Source organism: Centruroides vittatus, unplaced genomic scaffold, assembly GCF_030686945.1.
Source record: "Centruroides vittatus isolate TY-2023 unplaced genomic scaffold, ASM3068694v2 contig_941, whole genome shotgun sequence".
In the NCBI taxonomy this organism is placed as follows: domain Eukaryota; kingdom Metazoa; phylum Arthropoda; class Arachnida; order Scorpiones; family Buthidae; genus Centruroides; species Centruroides vittatus.
In genome coordinates, this window is record NW_027122625.1 from 2,703,284 (window position 1) to 2,723,305 (window position 20,022).

General features: G+C 33.2%; 1 protein-coding gene and 1 long non-coding RNA gene across 2 annotated transcripts in view; one reads left to right on the forward strand and one right to left on the reverse strand.

Annotated features, from left to right (window-relative positions):
- Positions 1–20,022, forward strand: part of LOC136984992 (uncharacterized) — a 278,551-nt gene that overhangs the window by 239,557 nt on the left and 18,972 nt on the right. The window lies entirely within an intron of this gene.
- LOC136984920 (sodium/potassium/calcium exchanger 4-like) overlaps positions 1–20,022 on the reverse strand; it is a 33,174-nt gene that overhangs the window by 9,939 nt on the left and 3,213 nt on the right. The window contains exons 2-8 of the mRNA XM_067282060.1: positions 12,106–12,366; positions 5,257–5,408; positions 5,100–5,184; positions 2,125–2,228; positions 1,842–1,916; positions 1,680–1,759; positions 1,483–1,598 (exon numbers count right to left, since the gene is read on the reverse strand). Of these exons, the coding sequence (XP_067138161.1) occupies positions 1,483–1,598; positions 1,680–1,759; positions 1,842–1,916; positions 2,125–2,228; positions 5,100–5,184; positions 5,257–5,408; positions 12,106–12,366 (873 nt within the window). The remainder of the gene's footprint in view (positions 1–1,482; positions 1,599–1,679; positions 1,760–1,841; positions 1,917–2,124; positions 2,229–5,099; positions 5,185–5,256; positions 5,409–12,105; positions 12,367–20,022) is intronic.

Consider the following 20,022-nt stretch of genomic DNA (forward strand, 5'->3'; position numbering starts at 1 on the left):
GTTTTTCTATAAAACATTAATTTGGCTCCCTTTAGTGGTGGCCCTAGGCAATTGCCCTGTTTGCCTATAGGTTAACTCGCCACTGTCGTTTCGTCCTGTATTTTCTGTTTTCTAAAGGAAACAAATTTGTGGTTTTACTTTATCACAAGAGGAATATTTCTTCCTCAATTAAACTGCAAATTACTAAAATTCCAAATATCTAAGTTGACAATAAAATATTTTTCAACTGTCCCTACTAAGAATGTTACTTGTATTAATGGAAGCTCATGTAATAAATTAGGAGTTTTAATTAACAGAGTAATTTATAATTTAAAAACTGAAATATTAGATTTTTGCTAAATTTATTTTGAAATTATATCTTTGTTTTTACGAATTATTTTATTAAGTATGCTATTATTTATTAAAATACGTTTGATATGTGCTAATATATTATTATATTGATCATTTTTTCTTCATTATATGAATCCATATTATTTTTCTATTATTAATGAATCTCGTATTCGAATAACACACTCCGCAATTACCACGATCGTGTCACAATGGATTCGTACAATTACTTGGGATAAGTCTCGTTTATATTAGAGCATGCCTAGCAGAATATGCAGTTTATTATTGCTTGACAATATAGACTCTTACTTACATATAATCTATATAAATATTGATAACATCCAACACTACCAGGGGCGGATTTAGGGGATGCATCCCTATTTCACGAGTAAAGCCGGCTCTTTTAGGTAATAAAAATTTTGTAAGGCATATTGTTTCCTTTTTGTACCCTCTCTAAATATTTCTAGACCCACTACTATTGAGTACATCTCTCTAAATATTTCTGGATCCACTATTAAGTGCAACCAGGGCCGGATTTACGTAAGGGCATTTGGGGCCGGTGCCCAGGGCCCCACAAAACTATGTTTAAACATTTTTTTTTTCTATTACCGCGACAGTCTAGTGTGGCCTAATCATGAGGGCCACAGGCAGAGAAAACCAAACCCGGGAAAAACCTATGAAACATATCAGAAAATTTCAGGAAAAAAATTTTACATAGGTATTTTTAATTAAATTAAAATAATTAGTTTTACACAATAAAATATATGTATGTTTACAATAACCTTATTTTTTAAATAAAATTTACAATTTCCTAGATGAAATCTAGTTGAAAGTACAGTATTTTGTGTAAATTTTCTAAATCGTCAAATTAGCCTACTCTTAAAGGGGGCCCCCACCGTATTTGTGCCAACGGGCCTCTGATTGTTAAATCCGGCCCTGAGTGCAACCCCTCTAAAGATTGAACTCACTATCAAATACAACTAACTTAATTTAAATTCAACCAATAAGGTTAACGATTAGTACAATTACAGCTTCCTATAGGGCAATTTATAATTTATAATTAAAAACTTTAAACTTTTGATACACATTAAAACTAATCGATTAGTGAGCCAAAAATAGTCAAAAGTATGATAATTAAATTAGACATTTCATTACCATAAGAGCTGTAACACTTATTGTCATGCGTTTGTGACAGAATGCCCAGAGAAGCGGTAAGTTCGTCTTCGATCCCGAGTCTTCTAGAGATCCAGAAGTGTACTTGAGTGTTGAACCTATCGAAGAAGGTTAATTTCAAAATCAACACGTAACAGTTTCTTGTCCCCTCTTAAGTTATCAAACGAAGCGAGACTCACTTCATCAATAAGATATAGAAGGCGTAGATGATCAGCATGATTACCGATTCGTACCATGTGACAGTGCTATCATAAATAATCTAAAAAAAAAAAATAAATAAATAATCGGGACGTCAACTGTCTCCAAAGGCTTCTTAATCAAATAATGACCCTAATACTCACAATAATTAAGACCACTACTGTGAATGAATAAAAGACGGAATCACGGGTAATTGGCCACCATGACAAAGTAACTTCCTGCAAAGAAAGATTTTCTTTATTGTATGGTGAGGAATGAGAAGCAGCTCATTGCATATGCAAGAAAAAAAATTGCATTTTTCATAACATTCTTTATAATTTGTAATTATAAAAAGATGCAGTCTACTTCTGACTTTCTAAAGAGGTCATTTGCATAAGAAAAATTAAGTTTTATGTATCAAAAAGAAAAAAAAGGGAATTTACTTACTCTTCCAGAAAATATTCCGCATAATCCGATGACAAATAAAACATTAAAAACTGCAGATCCCACTATTGTTCCTGTTCCTACGTCACCTTTTGCCACGAGGACACCTTTGCAAAGAAAGATTTAAATAAATTATTAAAATACGGAAAATTACTCAATTATTTTTTTAAATATTAAAAAAATGTGAAAAATGTTTAATCTTCCTGATTTCCAATTGGATAAATCTTGCTTCTTTTTCATGTTTAAGTTCTTTCTACCACGTAGGCACTAAGAGGGCCTTTAGTTTATATGCCTTTGTGTCGTTATCTTAATTTAAACTTATCTCGACTACTAGTACTTTATCAATTAACAGGACTTATCATACTGGATTTATGGATGCAGTAATTAGATCTTACAGATCAGAAATAATATTGTTTATTTAAATCACCTGCGGAAGGATCATTAAAAAAACAGGTGATTTAAATAAACAATATTATTTCTGATCTGTAAGCCTAATTACTGCATCCATAAATCCAATATAAGTCCTGTTAATTGATAAAGTACTAGTAGACGAGATAAGTTTAAACTAAGAGGGCCTTTTTGCTCATACCCGTCATGGGTTCGGCCAAACCCGCCGGGCTGTGAGGAAGGGGCATGAAATATCTGCGACAAACCACCCCTTCCGAAAAATTCCTGGGATTGCTCGCCCAGATTCGATTCTGGGTCCTCCAGAGCGGTAAGCTGACCCCTGACAAGTCTCAGATCGTCTATGAATATAAGTCATCTTTTGCACGATACGTAAGATAAAACTATATAAAAATTGATATGTTGTGTTAAAGAACGATTGGCTGAAAAAACTTAAATGTACGCCTACTTCTATCGTTTTAAAATTCGTCAACCAATCATCTTTAGTTAATCAGAAAGCCATTCAAACTCGATATCTTACGTATACTACAGAAGACCGCCTGTTTACGAGAAAAGTTTTATCACTTTATTCTAATTTTAATTATTTTTTAAAGTTATTAAATTTACTTAAGATGAAATATACTTTAAAAACAGAATTTTTATAGATTTTTTTTAAATTTAAAATTAATTAAACGCAAAAATTATATTTCGATTAATCGTAATTTGCAGCTACATATGCTTTAAATTTATTTCCTGGAGTATAATCACGGTTAAATTTACTGATTATACGGATAACGATTTCAAACTGTATAATTTTTCGAGGGATTTAAGTCAATGACAGAGGATGATTGCCGTATTACAGGATTATTCGTTATTTATGATCATAATGGGTGTTTTTCCTTCATCGATATCAACTTCTCCGGCTCCGATGTGTTAACCTAAATCTTTCTTGCTTATCAAGGGCCACTAAGAGGGGAGCAAAACTATACGAAAGACCTTGCTTATAGCTTCATGGGGCCCAGGCAAATTTGAATTAAGAGGGTCCATGTGCAGTGTTGACTTCAGACAGTTTTTTTCGACGGAATTTTTTTGGGGAAATATTTTCTTATAAAAGATTGGTTTCAGGCCACTGTTGGTGAGGCCCCAGGCAATTTTTTCGTTTACATTCTTATTGCTAGGGAACCTCCGATATGTATTTTGCCCCAGCCCGTTGCCAAATAGAAGGCCTTGCTTATCAGTATTACATTATTGATTAATGTAGCAAAATTCACTCATTTCTCTACTCGTGAAATGTTGTAGAGTTTTCTAAGATATTAAAGTTAATTCTAGATTTATTGGCATAATGAGGCTGCCGGATGATGTAGGGCCAGACGTATCCAGGACAAATCGCCTCCTCCAAAAATTCCTGGGGTTACTCGCCCGAATTTGATCTCGGATTCCCAGAATGGTAGGCTGATGTCTTAACCGCTATCTACGTAAATAATTATAAAATTTAGTTATGTTTATATAAAATTAGCATGAAAACCAGTCATAGAAGTATTATGGATGTTTTCCATCGTTGTTTCTTTACTCCAAATAACTAATTCGAATAACAAATGCATAAAGTTTTTCCACTTTAACATAGCTTTAACCCATGTATCACGTGTCAAACAGATACAGTACATAATGCATATATTCGTATCTACGCATACGTCATGGCTTCTTATTACGTAAAATTTATTCAAATATTCGTGTAAATGTTTCGAATCAATGTAAGAGCGATACTAATTCGTGTATAGCCCAATTACGTTTTACTCATGAGTATGTGTAAGCAATAGCGGATCCGGAAATGTTTAGAGGAAGGTGCAGAAAGGAAATATCTTACAAAATTTTTACCACTTGAAGTATCCGGCTTCTTCTATATGTATACTCAGAGGCAGATTTAGGGGGTTGTGTATATGCATATGCAGGGGATTTAGGAGTATCTATATGTGTTCAAAGGCGAGTTTTAGGGGCATCTATGTGTATATGCAGAGACGGATTTAGGCTGCTACGCCAAGCGTATCCCCTAAATCTGTTCCTATATATATATATTATATATATAATATATAATTATAAATATATTAATTATATAATATATAATTTATAATATTATTATATATATTATATATATTATATATATATTAAATATATATAGCAGCCTAAATTTTTCCGTAAGGAATAGGGTCTAATATATATATATTAGATCCTATTCCTTACGGAACAATTTCAAGTGACGAAGCTGCTGCAGTCACAGATCACGAGAGGGAATCTCCTCTTGCATTTCCCATTGGTGCTTTTAAAAAAGACAAAGTGAGAAGTTGTCTAGCGTTATTCATCTAAAACCAGTCGCTTCCTTTCAAAGTCCCATTACCTAAAAAAAACACAATGGTAAAGCATGGTTTGCGTGTGAACGGGCAACGATTAAGAGACATCTGTTGATATGCATTATGTATTATCAAGTATAAAACGTTAAACAGTTATATACCTTTGTTCCCGTGCTGATTTGTGTTTGCTACACGAAACATTCTATAAATAAATAATCGATAAAACAAACAGTATATATCATATCCTACCTAAGATCGCTGTAAACAATTCCGGAGCCGAGCTGCCTGCAGCCATAAAAGTAGCACCAGCAACGTCCTCGCTCATGTCCAAACGCTGAAAAGGGAGGAATTGGTGGAAGAAAAATAAATATTTTCCAATACGAAAGTAATAGAGAAATTACCTTACCGCGCAGCATTCTTCTAAAGATGCTATAAAATAATCGTCGCACACCACTGCGACTGCGTAAAACATGTAAAATACAACCAAAATGTGGACTACAATGGCTCCATGAGATCTCTGGTAATTATTGAATAAATCGGGAGGAAATTCGTGGTATGCTGCAAAAGAATAAAAGGAAATTTCACATTTAAATCCTCTGTACAACTACAACAATGTCTGGCGATTTCTGGGCGTGTATACCTTTAATGGCACTTTTCAAGGCTTGCAACTAAAGATACAGGTTAAATTTGAAGGTATAAATAGAATTTATACTTATTTTTTGTAGGAAATATTTTATTTTGATAATTATAAAGTACGTAGAGCGAAGGATTTTTAAAATATGCAAAAGTCCTGCTATAAAGAATATAAAAAATCCGGCAACTAGTTGTGTAACTTTCCCGGCTAAACTTTAAAATTGTGTGTGGCGTCATCTGTTAGGCGATTTTATTTTATTTTATAAACTTTTTATATTATTAAGTATTATAAAATGGCAAAAATGCTTAATTTTGAGGGTAGAGATGAGTTTTATAAGAAATTGTAAATGATAATATCAAGTAAAACCTTCATTAATCTCGAGATCACGACAGACGACCCTCCTCTATCTCCCCACCCCCTGGACCTTTAACCACCAAAATTGAATAGGATTAATAACCCTAATACTCAAACCTCCTTGCAAAATTTCAGAAATTTTCGACAAAAGGCACGCGAGTTATTAAGTTTCAAATTGGGTACACAAAATGTCTTCCTAAAATTAAATTTATAATATAATAACGGGCAATAATTCATTGTGGTATCGTCACAATGCCGGGCTTCCTGCTCCTAATCTTTCCACACCTGGTCTTGAATTTCATTTATCTAGCACCGTTCTCTAGATTAAGGAAAGACAGACGGACAGACGGACGATATTTATAGTCTACAAATCTTTTAAATCGCAGCCCAATAGATAAAACTTGTGTAAGCCGGTATCGTTTTTTTATGTGTTTAGCAAGTTTCCGTTTTATTCGTGTTCCATTTTAGACAGGTTTTACGGTAGTAAAATATCGGCGAATATAAAATTCTTTTAAACACTTAAAACTTTCTCTGGAAAGAAAGTTAAAAGCAAAGTTTCTCTTAAAAAAAATAATAAAATTTTGATAAAATCATCTAAAGATTTCATATTTTTAAATAAAATTTTTAGAAATTGCAGAGAATTTTCTATATTTTCAGTGCGTAATTCTAGACGAAAATTACCGAAAAATGCAACAAAAACACAATAGTTTGTGATAAAACACATTATTATTCTTTAATTGGGAACATTTTTGGTCTGTTTCTTTTATTTTGGGGTGTGTTTTTAACGTAAAAATTTGCCTAAAATTTCCGGAAAACATTAAAAAACAATAATAATAAAAAGAAAACACGAAATTGCCCCATAAAACGATAGGGCGAAATTGAATGAGAAAATTTAATGGGGTGAAATAAAATTTGACGAGGTAAATTTAGTGAGGTGAAATCTGATGAAACGAGATGAGGTCAAATTTCGGGAGAAGTTTAATGGGATGAAATTTGATGGGGTGAAATTTGATCGAGTGAAATTTAACGAGATGAGACGAAGTAAAATTAAATGGGGTAAATTCTTATAAGAAGAGACGAGGTAAAATTTGATGAGGTGAAATCCCATTATAATTTGGTATTTACTCGTTTTGTGATTTCGAAATTTCTAACATTGAACATTTTGTATTCATTCGTTTCGATTTCTTAAATATTCGTTCGAGCGAATATTTATAAATTGAAAGGAATAAATACCAAAAGTAGAAGGTTAAAACCTTTTAGCAAAATCGATCCAATATGTCAAAGTATTAACAAACATACCCCAGGCTCGGCAGCCAACATTTTTCATGTAAGACTCGAATCTTTCAATTGAATTTGGCATCGTGCCACACATCAATATTACTAACATTCATTTCTATTCGCTTTACCTCTACCTCAATTTCTTTTTATTGTATACGAGTTACTTCTAACTTTCGTAAAAATTAAAGAAAATTTCGCTGTAAACACTTGTCTTTATTTTGTTTGATGGCTTCCGGAACCAAACCCGAAATTAATAAACGATGGCCGTCTTGTTTATGATGTATGTTAATGCTGTCGGATCGATATTTATTGTAACGTTTTGGTAATTTAATGATGTAATTCCCATTGGTAACGTACGTACCGGCCATTGAAAATCGATGAAGGAAGGTTAAATATGGCTTGTTAGGGTAGATTTCAGTGTTTAATTGCGATTTTTGAGCCGTGAAAAGTTAATGTTTTAGTGTTTAGTTTAGTGTTTTGCGTGTTTTCGCTTGTAAGTCTTACAATGAGAGACGTACCTGTCTAAAACGGAACCTGTACAAAACGGATAACTTTCTTAAGAAGCTGAAAGAATTCTTCGGAACGGAGCGATTTTGAGTTTTAAAAAAACTAATCTGTTCGAAACGGAAACCTGCCAAACCGGAAAATATACCCTGCGATCCCTGTTTACGCAGGGTATTTTTCTGTTTATTTCGGACCCTTGCGATCCCGGTTTACGCAGGTTTTTACCGTATATTTCTTTTATAGAAAGAGAAACAACATTAAAGTCTCCCTCCATCAACACGATCTTTGTCCTTTTAAATTTTATATATTTCCCTAGAGAAAAGGTAGATTTTGAAAGAGGACAATAATATTTCTTACTCGCTTGGAAATGTCCTTTCCTGGTAGAAATCAATTGAAATTCAACACAAAAGGTCATGAAGTAAGAAGGAAAAAACTCAAAATTCTCGAAGATTGATTGGAAAAAAGACTTAAAAGAGAAAAAGGGAGGGGGAAAAAATGTAGAAAAACCCTTTCATAAAAAATCCCTCCTGGAGTTGAAAAATCTCCGTCCAAAGAGACACAGAAAGGATCCTTCTAAAACTTGATAAATTTCCAAAAAATTGATTGAAAAATCTCTTAAAATATGTAAAATTTTACGAAAAACAAAGTAAACTTTCTTTAAAAAATGCAAAATACTTTAAAAAATAAACAATATTTAAAATTAAAATCGGCATGAAAAAAAAGTCCTTGAAAGCAGGAAAATCCTCAAGAGATTTTAAAAGAAATAACCGTTTCAAGTAGGCAAAAATGAAAAGAAAACACTACAAGAAGTATAAATTTTTTAAATTTTTAATTATTTCTCTTTAATTCGATCTTAAAAGTGGCAAAAAATAAGAATATTTATCTCCATTCTCTCTTATTTTTTCCCGCTGAATCAATAAAAATTGTATTAACAAAAGTAAACACCGTTTCAGGCAAGAGCTAGTAAACTAAAAAAGTAAAAATTTGTAGAAAACAAATAATAAATTATAAATATTTAAAAATTCTAGAAGATTGTTCGATGGATACTAAAACACATGTTCTTGTAGGGAAGAAGTAGAAACCTGGATTCAAAATGGCGCCGTCTACTTGGAAAGCATCCAACTTTCGGTTTAATAATGGTAAGTTCGACGTTTTTATAAAAATAAAATGGCCACTTTAAAGTAACGATGCAATTTTTGAGGAATTTGTAACGTCTGAGAAAACACAAGGTAGGCTTTTTTGGAAGGACACTGCCAAAAACTAGAATTTTTCTGCCCTCTGCGACTTGGTACTCTGAGCCAATTTTTTATGCCGTAATGATAAATTCTTACGTCTTTAATCGTATTTTGTGAAGTAAAATACTGTATTTCGGATAAACACAACAATTTGGAACAGTTTACAAGAATACGGAAGGAAACAAAATTGTAAAAACAGTTTTTCTTTGAAAGAGATGCTCCAATTCTTGATACAATAATGATAAATTGGTATCTCTTTGTGAAGTAAAATACTACTTTTCAGACAATAGCGGAGACAGAAATCTTTAGAAGAGGTGCAGGAAAGAAACGGTAGCCTTACAAAATGTTTTACTACCTGGCTTTATTCGGAGAAAACCCTCGGAAAGGGGTGCAGCTGCGTCCTGGCACTCCCAATTTCTATTACGATTCTTGTAAATTTCATTAATTTCTTTTGAAATTTTTATATATTTTTCCTACCTCTCTTACAATTCCTGTAAACTTCGCCTATTTCTCTCAAAATTCTTGTAAATTTCACCAATTTTTCTTACAATTGTGGTAAATATCTCTCATTTCTCTTACAATACTTGTATTCTTCCCCTTTTCTTTTAATTCTTGTAAATTTTTCCGAATTGTTTTCAAGAAACAAATTTCAAGAATTTGGAAAAATTCACAAGAATTGCAATAGAAAGGCCATTATATTTTCGAAAGAGATGGTTAAAGGAGGGGCATCGTTTTCATTCTAAACCCGTTTCAGGTAACTTATATTACACAATAAGCGACGGAGTGGAAGAAACACAAATTTCCGATCAAATCAAAGAGTAATTCAATCTGAGCGAATCCTCTGGAGACAAGTCGTCAAGCAGAATGAAGTTTTTCTTTCTTTTCTCTCCTCTTATTCAATGAAGAAATGTCAGCAACCGAAGGAATCTCGGATAATAAAAGTAACCCCTTCCACTGACAACCTGACGTCTGGATTACTCACCAAATCCACCAATAGAAAAACCTTGTTAAATTACGTTTCGTTCGATTAAAACTACCCACCAAACTTCGAGATTTGCTAATTAATGTCTTAACCTTTCCTGTTTATTTTCCCCCTGTTACATAAAACGGTCAACGGGGGATCGGTCAAAAATGACTCCTCCACAAGATTTTTGCAATTTTGGATTTGGGGTTTTTTCTGTATGGGTAAAAAACTCCTAAAGGTTGGGGTTTTTTCTGAATGTATGGATGTTGGTTAGGGGTGACCGACTTTCTTCACCCGCTTCGAAGCTTTCTGTCGAAAATTTCTGAAATTTTTCAGGGAGGTTTATGTATTAGGGTGTTTAGCCCATTAAATTTTGGTGGTTAAAGGTCGAGGGGATGTGGAGATAGAGGGGGGGGGTCGTATGTCGTATCTCGAGCGAGGTCTGGCTTAATGATTTTATTTTAAATAAAATTGGCAATAAAGACAATCTACGAATTGGTTTATTGTTAATTTTATTGCATTGTTAAAATTAACAGTAAATTGTTTTGATGTTAATTTTGTTTTAAAAATTGCAATGTAATTACAAAATGAACAATACAATTAGCAATAAAACAATTTGGTTTATTGTTACTGTTCTTGTTTTTGAATTTCTTTTGTGTTATAAATTGTTTTGTCGTTGATTTTTGTAACAAAATTTCAAAATAAACCTGCAATAAAAACCGAAATCAAAACAAAAAGTAACAATTGTTTTATTGTTAATTCAACAATAAAACAATAAAGCAACAAGAAAAATTACTTTAATTGACAATAGAACAATTTATTATTAACAATTTTATACCCGCCATCGTAAATTAAGGTAAATTTTGTTAAACAACAAAGACAATTGTCAAACTGCTAATTGTTTTTTTAATTTCATTGTTAAATTTTTAAATTTCATTACGATTTTTTCTTAAACAACATTAAGAACAAAAAACTAATTAATTACAATTAACGATTAATAAAATAATAAAAATATTTATTTAAAAAACACGTGTAACAATTTTTAATGTGTGCAAATTACATTGACGCTCAGCAAAATAAAATTGCTGCATTGTTTCGTGCCTTGCTTATTGTTAATAATAATAATTTAACAATAAAACAATTAAATAAATGATAAAGTCGATAACTAATTAATTAATTGCTTTTTTTAAGCAATTATCTTTGACGGGGAAGCAATTTATCGTAGGGTGTTGATGGATTTTTCGATAGAGACATTGATTACAATTTAGAACAATTGATGTCTGTTAAAAAAAATTAAATGTATTGTTTATTAATTGTAATATCAATTAATTGTTTTTTAATCATTTATTTACATCGAAACGGAAAATTGTTTTAGCGATAAAATAATTTATAAAATTGATCGTCTCTGCCCTTATGACATTCGTTAAAACTCAATAATTCATTGTTATAAATACTTTATAAATTCCATTAACAATTAAAGGAAAGGAAAAACGAAGAAGAAAACTTCGGAAATTAATTAATAAACATGTTTTATAATTAATTTTTAAACAATAACGGCGAATAATATTGACATAAAGTTTAATTGTGATCGTGTTTTGTGAAACCAATTTACTATTAAAGAGCTCTGAAAATCAATTAATACATGTACTTTATGAGGTTTTAAGCACTAAAACTACAATTTTATACTAATATTATAAGGTTTTAACTACCAAACCGCAATTTTACATTAATATTATAAGGTTTTAACTGTGAAAACTCTAATTTTACATCGATATTTTACGGTTTTAAGCATTAAAATGGTTTCACGAAGTCAATTTACAATAAAACAGCTCAGAAAATTAATTAATAAGCATATTTTATGAGGTTTTAATGCTTAAAACCATAATTTTACATCAATATTGCACTGTCTTAAGCATTAAAATTGCATAATATTGACATAAAGTTATTGAAGTTATCAATTGGAAAAGTTGTTTTCTCCTGGAATTATTAATAATTCACGTTTAATAAATATATAAATATATTATTCACGAATAATAAATCAAGGAATAATCATATAATATTCAGGAATAATAAAATAATTCTAAAGATGTTTAAATAATTTGTCGAAGAGAAGATAACAAGCGTCATTCTCCGCTACTTATTTATTATTTATTAGTCATAAATTAACATAAATCAAGTAGGATAACATTATTAACTGGAAGAGAATGATCTTACGTAACTAATTATTAAAAAAAATTCCTAATTAAAAGTCATTTTAATTAAGTTTCAATTGAGTTTAAAGCGTACCTGGCGGAGTGCAGAATTCTTCTTCTTCTTCGATTTTCGTAGCATTCTCGATGGCGGTTTCCGTTACGGTTGTTGTTTCTGTTACCGACAATTGTTTACGTTCCGGAGTTTTATCGGGTGCCGATGATTTAATTTCATTAGGCACTGCGGTCTTTCTGTGATTTTCGTTGGAAGTTGAAGAATCGTTATCCGAATTTTGGCTGGCTTCGAGGATATGACGTATGTTGCTGCGGTAGTTTCTGATTCGTTTCTGATTGTTTTCTGCAATGTTTAAATGATAATTTCGTGTTAAGACACGTAGAAATCGAGTATTTCTATTGTACTACAGTAAAATTTCATTATTTTTTCTCTCTTATAAGCTACATCTTTCGACATGCACCCGAATTTGAAGGATGCTTTCCGCCAATCACGGCAAAGTGATGGTGTGATAAACTGACAGAAAAATCAACTTACCGACGATATTTTCAATAAAATTTTATATAGAATTCACCCGAATCATCCATTCTCGTCTCGTTTACTCCCCCCATCACTGAAAATCCGCGTATTAATGCGTAAACCATGCAAAGAAATGATTGATTGGTGCATCCTCACCCCTCTCCGTTATCCATTATTCAACACAGCTTCACTCCCATACATAAAATTCCCTGTATCACTCTTCATCTAGTTACACACATCGTGTAACTGCCCATAGAACGTGAAGAAACAGTATTTGTGGGTTTTTCCCCCTGTTTAACAACCAGGTGTGGCCCCCATCCAGCAAAAATTTCATGTTAAATGTCCACGCAATAATCATTAAACTGTTATCGATTCGTCGATGAAACACGGTGATTAATAGGGAAACGTTAAGTTAATATATAAAAAATATAAAAAATGGGTTTATATTCTTTAAGTGCCCATGGTCTCGTGCTATAAATTACTTTTACGACCTTTCCTAACAGTTTCATTGTATAAAAATCTCAATTAAATTGTTTAAAAATAGTATACCGAAGTTGTAAAGTGCCGTTATATAAGAGATAATGAATTCTGCATCACTTTTATAACGTTATGTAGAGAATTTAACGACTTTTTCAGGCCTCAGTTAATGTTATAGGCATGCACATGTGCAGAATTTTATGTAGTAATGCGCATGAAATCGTTTTTATTCCAAGAAAGGCATTAAATTACGTAGCTAAACAAGCTGCAGCTTAGGGCCTCGCGTTACGAGTCTATAACTTAAGGCATCGTATTTTTATAAATGTCGTTATTTAGTTAAGGGAAAGGCCTGAAATTTTTATAATAATGCGCATAAAATCATTTTTATTTCAAGAAAAACAGTAAAATACTAATCATGGGGTCGGATATGCGCATAGCTAAACAAGCTGAGGCTTAGGGCCTCGAGTTTCGAGTGTATACTTAAGGCCTCATGTTATGAATCTGTAACTTAAGGACTCACATTTTTACCGTCATAATACAACTTATCATTGTATGAGGGCCTGTTATATTTTACAACTTAAGGCCACGAGCCCTGATATTATTCTGTTATTGAAAGAATGACCCCCTTTTAGACAAATTATATTAAATTGTGTATAACTTTTAAACTATTTGAAGATAATCTTTATTAAAATTTTATATTTTTCAGTACAGGTTACATTCGTAACATAAAAGACGAGAAATATCGATCATTTCGAGGAGTTTATCGATTGTTGTGAGAGTTGTGGAATTTTTTGTAAGGAGAAGATTCAACTAGTGGCAGGTAAATGGGCAGGTTTATGTTAATATTTTTTTAAAATAGTTTTTGCTTTATAAATGCAATTTATTACTAATCGTTTCTAATGCGTTTTATATTGATATCTGATAGAAAATATCCAAAAACCTAGATAAAGTTAGTCTAGAAACTAGACTTGTATGGCCTCTTCGTGAGGTATTTGTAGGCAAAATTTGAAAAATATTACAAGGAAATCGTTATTTATAATCAATTTCAAGGACTATATCTTTAGAAAGTTAGATATAAGTTATATTACAAATTGTTTTAATGTAATCGTTTATGGGCCAGCGTTCTGGCACGCACAAGGCCTTCGCCGAAGAAAAGGTTGGTCTGATGAATATGGCAGCTCCATTGGCGATCTGCCAAGGAGAAATGCCTCCCGGGAAGACTTTCTGTGGGCCCCTATTTAGGTGAAGAAAACCCGGAAAACTTCACCCGGCCAGCCCGTGGGTGAGGAGAGAACACTCAACTGGTGCTCAGTGGTTTAACCACTGAGGCTCCACAAAAAAAGGGACCTCCACAGAAAGAAAATAAAAAATAATAAGTAAGGAATGATTCAGGAAAGATATATTTATAAATATTGTATAAATTTAAATTAGATAATACAGTTGTGGAGGCCCCATCTTTAGTTTCTATACGATCCTCCACAGTTGCGAGTTCTCTGGGGCCCCACTTAAATAGATTCGTCTCTTTGAATAATCATTTATTATCCTGTCCCTGCTTAGTATAATTATTCTTCAAACTTCTTTCGTTAAAATTATTTATGCTTGATGTATTTTTGTACACGGAAGACGATAATGAATATTCATAAGAATTCCCGTTTCTTTCCTCAACCCTCAAAAGCGTTATACCGTGTTTGCATACAAATTGCATTATAGAATTTCAACTTCGTAAACCATCTCGAATTAAGAAGAATAAACACAAACGAACAGTTTTTAATTATTTTTTAATTTAAAAAAATCACGTGACTTCCGGTCCAACTCCCCTAAGTTTTCCATAAATCTGGTCTCGATTCTCATCTATCTAACTCCGTTTTCGAGATTAACGACGACAGGCAGTGGGACGAATGGGTTTTGCAGTCCAATAATATGATTTAATTAATGCTTTCTTCATAAACACACAGCATTACAAACGAGTGTGGCATTCATCACATCGCAGTTGAAAGATGATTTTCAAACTGAAACATTCCTTATCAGTCTTTGTCCTTCAGCTAATTTCTTTCTTTTTTTTTTGATTTCGTATTAGCAGTTAATAATATTTTCTTCGCGAAACTTTTGCTTCAATTCCCTAAACAATATAGGAAATGACCCGTAGAAACAGTTCTTGATAAGGAAGTTGATGCAATCCATTCATTTACCGGGACTTGTGTGACATCACAGATCGATTGTTTCGAGTCAGAGACAAAGGAGAATCTTAAAACTCTTATTCTGTTCCGTTCTCGATAATTCTTTATTATATATATTTTTTTTATTTATGTGAGAGTTTTCTCCATTTTTCTTTATCATATTGTGATATAATCTCGTAATAAAATCCAATACAATACAAAGAAAGGAAGAAGACTTAATCTACCTGAACTAATATCCGATTTCTTCCTAAATCTTATACGTGAGTGAAGTGGAAATGTCGCCCTGTAAATTATTAAATTCTTTAAAAATTATGTTTACTGTTTGTTTCATATATTTTCATTATTTGGAAACAAATTAAATTCGCTTAATTTTTGACATTTTTTAGAAAAATTCGCTCTGTGGGCCATTTTTTTAGTAAACTCGTTATAGGTTCGATCAACTCACAATGGTCTAGTGGATAGGAACAAAGCCAGACGAATCGGACGTGCCAGCTTCGAAAAGTTCTTGATTTTTCCACCTTTTCGGGTTCGATTACGGGCCCCCAGAACGGTAAGCTGTGACCTTAACCGCTCAGCCATCAGGCCGCCCTTAATTCTGACATTATAATTATATGAAATAAGTTAACTTCAAAACTTTTCTGGTCCTAAATTATAGTGTAGAAGAGGCCCTTCCTTTCCACCAAATAATAAAATTAAAATTGGTGACCCTAAGATACTGTTTTTCAACTCTCTTTTTCTAACGGTAATGCTGCCCTTTCTAACATTTTTCTTGCGGCGCTCCTACTTTATCAATTTAGAGTTATTGCGCTTTTTATGAGGTGTTATGACGCTCGGCACCCCGGTCGAAAACCACAGCCTAAACTCTAACTTATTTAGCTGCAGGGTGCGCCATTATCCGGCAACACTGCCGTTCTTGGACGTGTTGATCTGTAATTGATGAAGAATCAAAGAAGTAGGAACTTTGGGTTTGTTTCGGCATTGAGAGGTATACTATACAGTAACACGTATTTTGTATTGAAGAGTTTATTAAAACTCTTAGAGTCGATTTGGTGATGAGCGTGGTCGTGGTGGAGCTCCATTCGTGGGTGGGTGATTCATTGGCACACTAATGGTCAGTGCGGAATATGTAAATTACACGCGCGCACGTGTCAAAACACCGTGAATATCACAAAATATCGCGCGAATGAAGTTAGATTTAAGTCCTTGCGTCTGATATGCAGCAGAATTACGCCAATTTAACGTCATTTACTGAACACTAGACATTAAAGTGCCTACCTTAGATTTGTGAGGATTATACAGGATTATTCTTGAAATGATGAATATCGTAATTTTCAATATCACGAATTACAATAATATATTTTAATTTAAAAAAATCGCGTGAGTTTCGGTACAGACAGAGAGTTCCTGTACTGATCCTGAAGTTTTCTGTATAGGGTCTCGATTTTTGCCTATCTAACTCCGTTCCCAAGATTAACGTGGAACAGACAGACTGACAAGCGACGGTGGGATTGTATAGGTCTTCAATTTCAAAATTGCAGTCCTATACAATTTAGTATATAAGAATATATCTCATCTCGTGTTTCGTCATTCCCATGAAGCATTAAGAGAACCTTTTTTCAATATCCATCGTGGGTTCGCAAGCCCGCAATAGGGGTGGCCGTATGGCGACGTATAGGGCCCGACCTCTAGAAAAATTATTGGTGTTTTCGCTGAAATTCGATCCTGGATCCCCTATAGCAGTAAGCTGAGACCATAATCGCCTCCACCCTCGGTCGTCGACTCGCCTATATTAATAATTATACATTTCTCTAACATAAAGAGTTATCGCTCACCTTATATTATCCGCCCATCCCTAAATTCCTTCATTTAGATTCTATATTTTAAATATTATTTCACGAACATTCAGGTTCTGTTATTTGAATATCTAAAGGTTCTATTATTCTGTAAATATATTGTTCAATTTAGAGTTATACCCGTCTGTAAAGTTTAATTTCGACTAAAGTGAATACAGAAAGAAAAGAAATGCAACTACATGTAAACATAATGTATAAGAAAAACTTTCATATCAGGCAAGCAAACAATGGAAAATATTCTGCAATAACCATAAAGAAACAATAGTGGACCAGAAATATTTTAGAACGGGAGAAAGATCCAAAAATCTTTTTAGGGGCTGAAGAAAGATCCAAAAGTCTTCTTAGGGGTGAAGAACGATCCAGAGATCCTTAGAGGGGTAAAGAAATATCCAGAAGTCTTTAGAGGAATAGAGAAAGGCATATTTTCTTTCTTCGCCCCCTGTAACCTGGAAAAGCCCTCAGAAGGGAATTCTTCCCGAGAAAAGCTCGAAAAAGTGAGTTTTCCCTCTCAAATGGGGTGCAGCTGCACCCTGCACACCCCCACAAATCCGCCCGCGTACAGAAGTAATACGAAGAATAAACTCATTACGAATTCCTGACTCCGTACGTAAACATGCAGGTCAATATACTTCTTGATAACGTCACAAGAACGTATAAGGACGAGACACGAGAATACATTTCAATTTTCTAAGTACGTATGCATAAAAAAACAGTGTTTTTCGAAAGCAAGTAATCAAATTTGAATTTCTACCTAAAACACTATTTTTCTCAATTTACCTAAGAGTAACGTCAATAGGAGGGGAGGAGAGGGAGAAAAATGCAAAGGCTAGTCACTATAGTAACCAATTCAATTATAAAAAAGCTTTTTTTATCATTTCGGTAATATAATATATGACATTCTTATATAAATCTCGACTAGATAAACAACTCATCCCAAGATGTAAAGGTTTAATTAAACGTTTTATTTTCCCGTGTGCCGGTTTAAAAAACGCCCAGATAATCGACAAGGGAAGTCAATTTCTTTATTATTATTCTTTTAATTCCCTCGCGTTTAGCGGCATCTTTAAGCATGAATATGGAGGATTTCATGTTGAAGGGTGCGCAAACACAGTCATCCCCTAGGATTAGGTTTTGTATGGGAACATAATATCGATTTTATTTGCATAAAAATCTGAAAGTAGGGAATTATTTATCAGAGTCATTTTGTGACGTATTCACGTTGATACTTTGTGTACTCTGGAGAGCAATTACCCGCGTGTCCGTCTGTATGGATAGATCTATATAAAGTAGAACGGATCGAGTCGGTCGTATAGATTTTTCGTGTTTGTTGTTTTAATCATCGCACTCGATGGCGGGGGAAGAATCTAGGGGGCGCCAGGCAAAACTCACCCCCTTCTGGGGTTCCTCCGAGTACAGCCAGGTGCTTCACAATTTTATAAGGCCTGTTGGATATCTGCACCCCAAAGATTTCTGAATCTTGCTGTTGCTTGATGATAATTGAAAATCAAACTTGTTGCTGCCATATTTTTTTTCTATTAGGAGGTGAGCAGGGCGCAGATATGCGCCCTGCTCACCTCCTCTTCTTTAGGGGTTTTTCCTTAGTACAACCGCAAAGTTCAGAATTTTGTGAGGCACATTTCCTTTCTGCACCCCCTCCAATGATTTCTGGATCCGCTGTTGCTTGATGATAATTGAAAAATCAAACTGTTGTTTTCTCCCCTTTTCCCCATCGCCATCGAATGGATACCGTATCGATTTTTTTGTACATTGTACTGTACATTAGGCCTAAAGTATTGTGCGCGGAGTGGAAAATGCGAATCGATACCCGATGGGAGATAAAAATAGAGTCATCGATTTTAATTTGATACAAGTTAATTAGGATCGATTGTTTTCTTTAATATAAACAATATATTTAGTGGGAAACGTAACCTGAAGAGGTATTATCGATTTCTGCAATTAAGAGACAAGTGTATAAAGATGTCAACAAGAACTTTGTCCTTTACTATCTGCCTTTATGCTAATTGCTTCTAAATATAGTCGCCAGTTGAACCATATTTGATAAAAATTAATTATAATCGCAAATTTTATGCAATATCTCAGCTGTAACTTTTACGTTGTCGTTAAGTTTTCTAGTAGCAATTTTACAATTTTTTAAAGATATTGTTTGATATCTTTATTAACGTGAATATAAATATTATCATTAATACTAGGCGCGTTTAATCTGCAGAGAATACAATCCTCCTTCTTCATAGCTGTTCCTCATAGGTATCAGCTTCATTCATGGCTTTCCATATAGATATCAGCCTTCATTGTTGTTCCTCATGGAAATCAGCCTTCTTCGCAGTCGTATCAGCTTTCGTCATAGCTGTTCCTCGTAGGAATCATCTTTATCCACTTCCTCCTCGTACAGATCAGCTTTTTTCCGGTTATTCCTCATAGAAATCATCCTTATTCACATTGGTTCTTCCCGGAAATCAATTTTTTTTTAAATAAGGAAAGCTGATTTCTCTCAATAAAAGCATATCACATATTTCAAAACATCTTTCCGTACATACATTTAATCGTTTAAGCTGATATCTTTCCAGCCTTTCAACTGATATCTTTACATCTTCGTATAAAATTTATGTTTGACATCATTTTCTATAAATAAACCTCTTAACATATTACTTTTTACAAGCAAAAAAAAAAGGCGGCTTTAATATATCTTTCACGAACGATGCTACTATTTCTACTTCCTTGTGATTAAGTACATACAGTAAAACCTGTCTAAAACGGAACCTGAATAAAACGGAAACCTGCCTAAACGGGAAAAAATCCTTATGAACGAGGCGATTTTTTGTTAAAAAAAAAACACCTCCCAAACCGGAAAAAAATATCCGGATTACACTGGTTTTACTGTATTACGCGTTGTAAGGCGGCCATTTTGGATATTTTTTAAAACACAAGTGAATTAAAAACGTTTATTGAACCTTTAA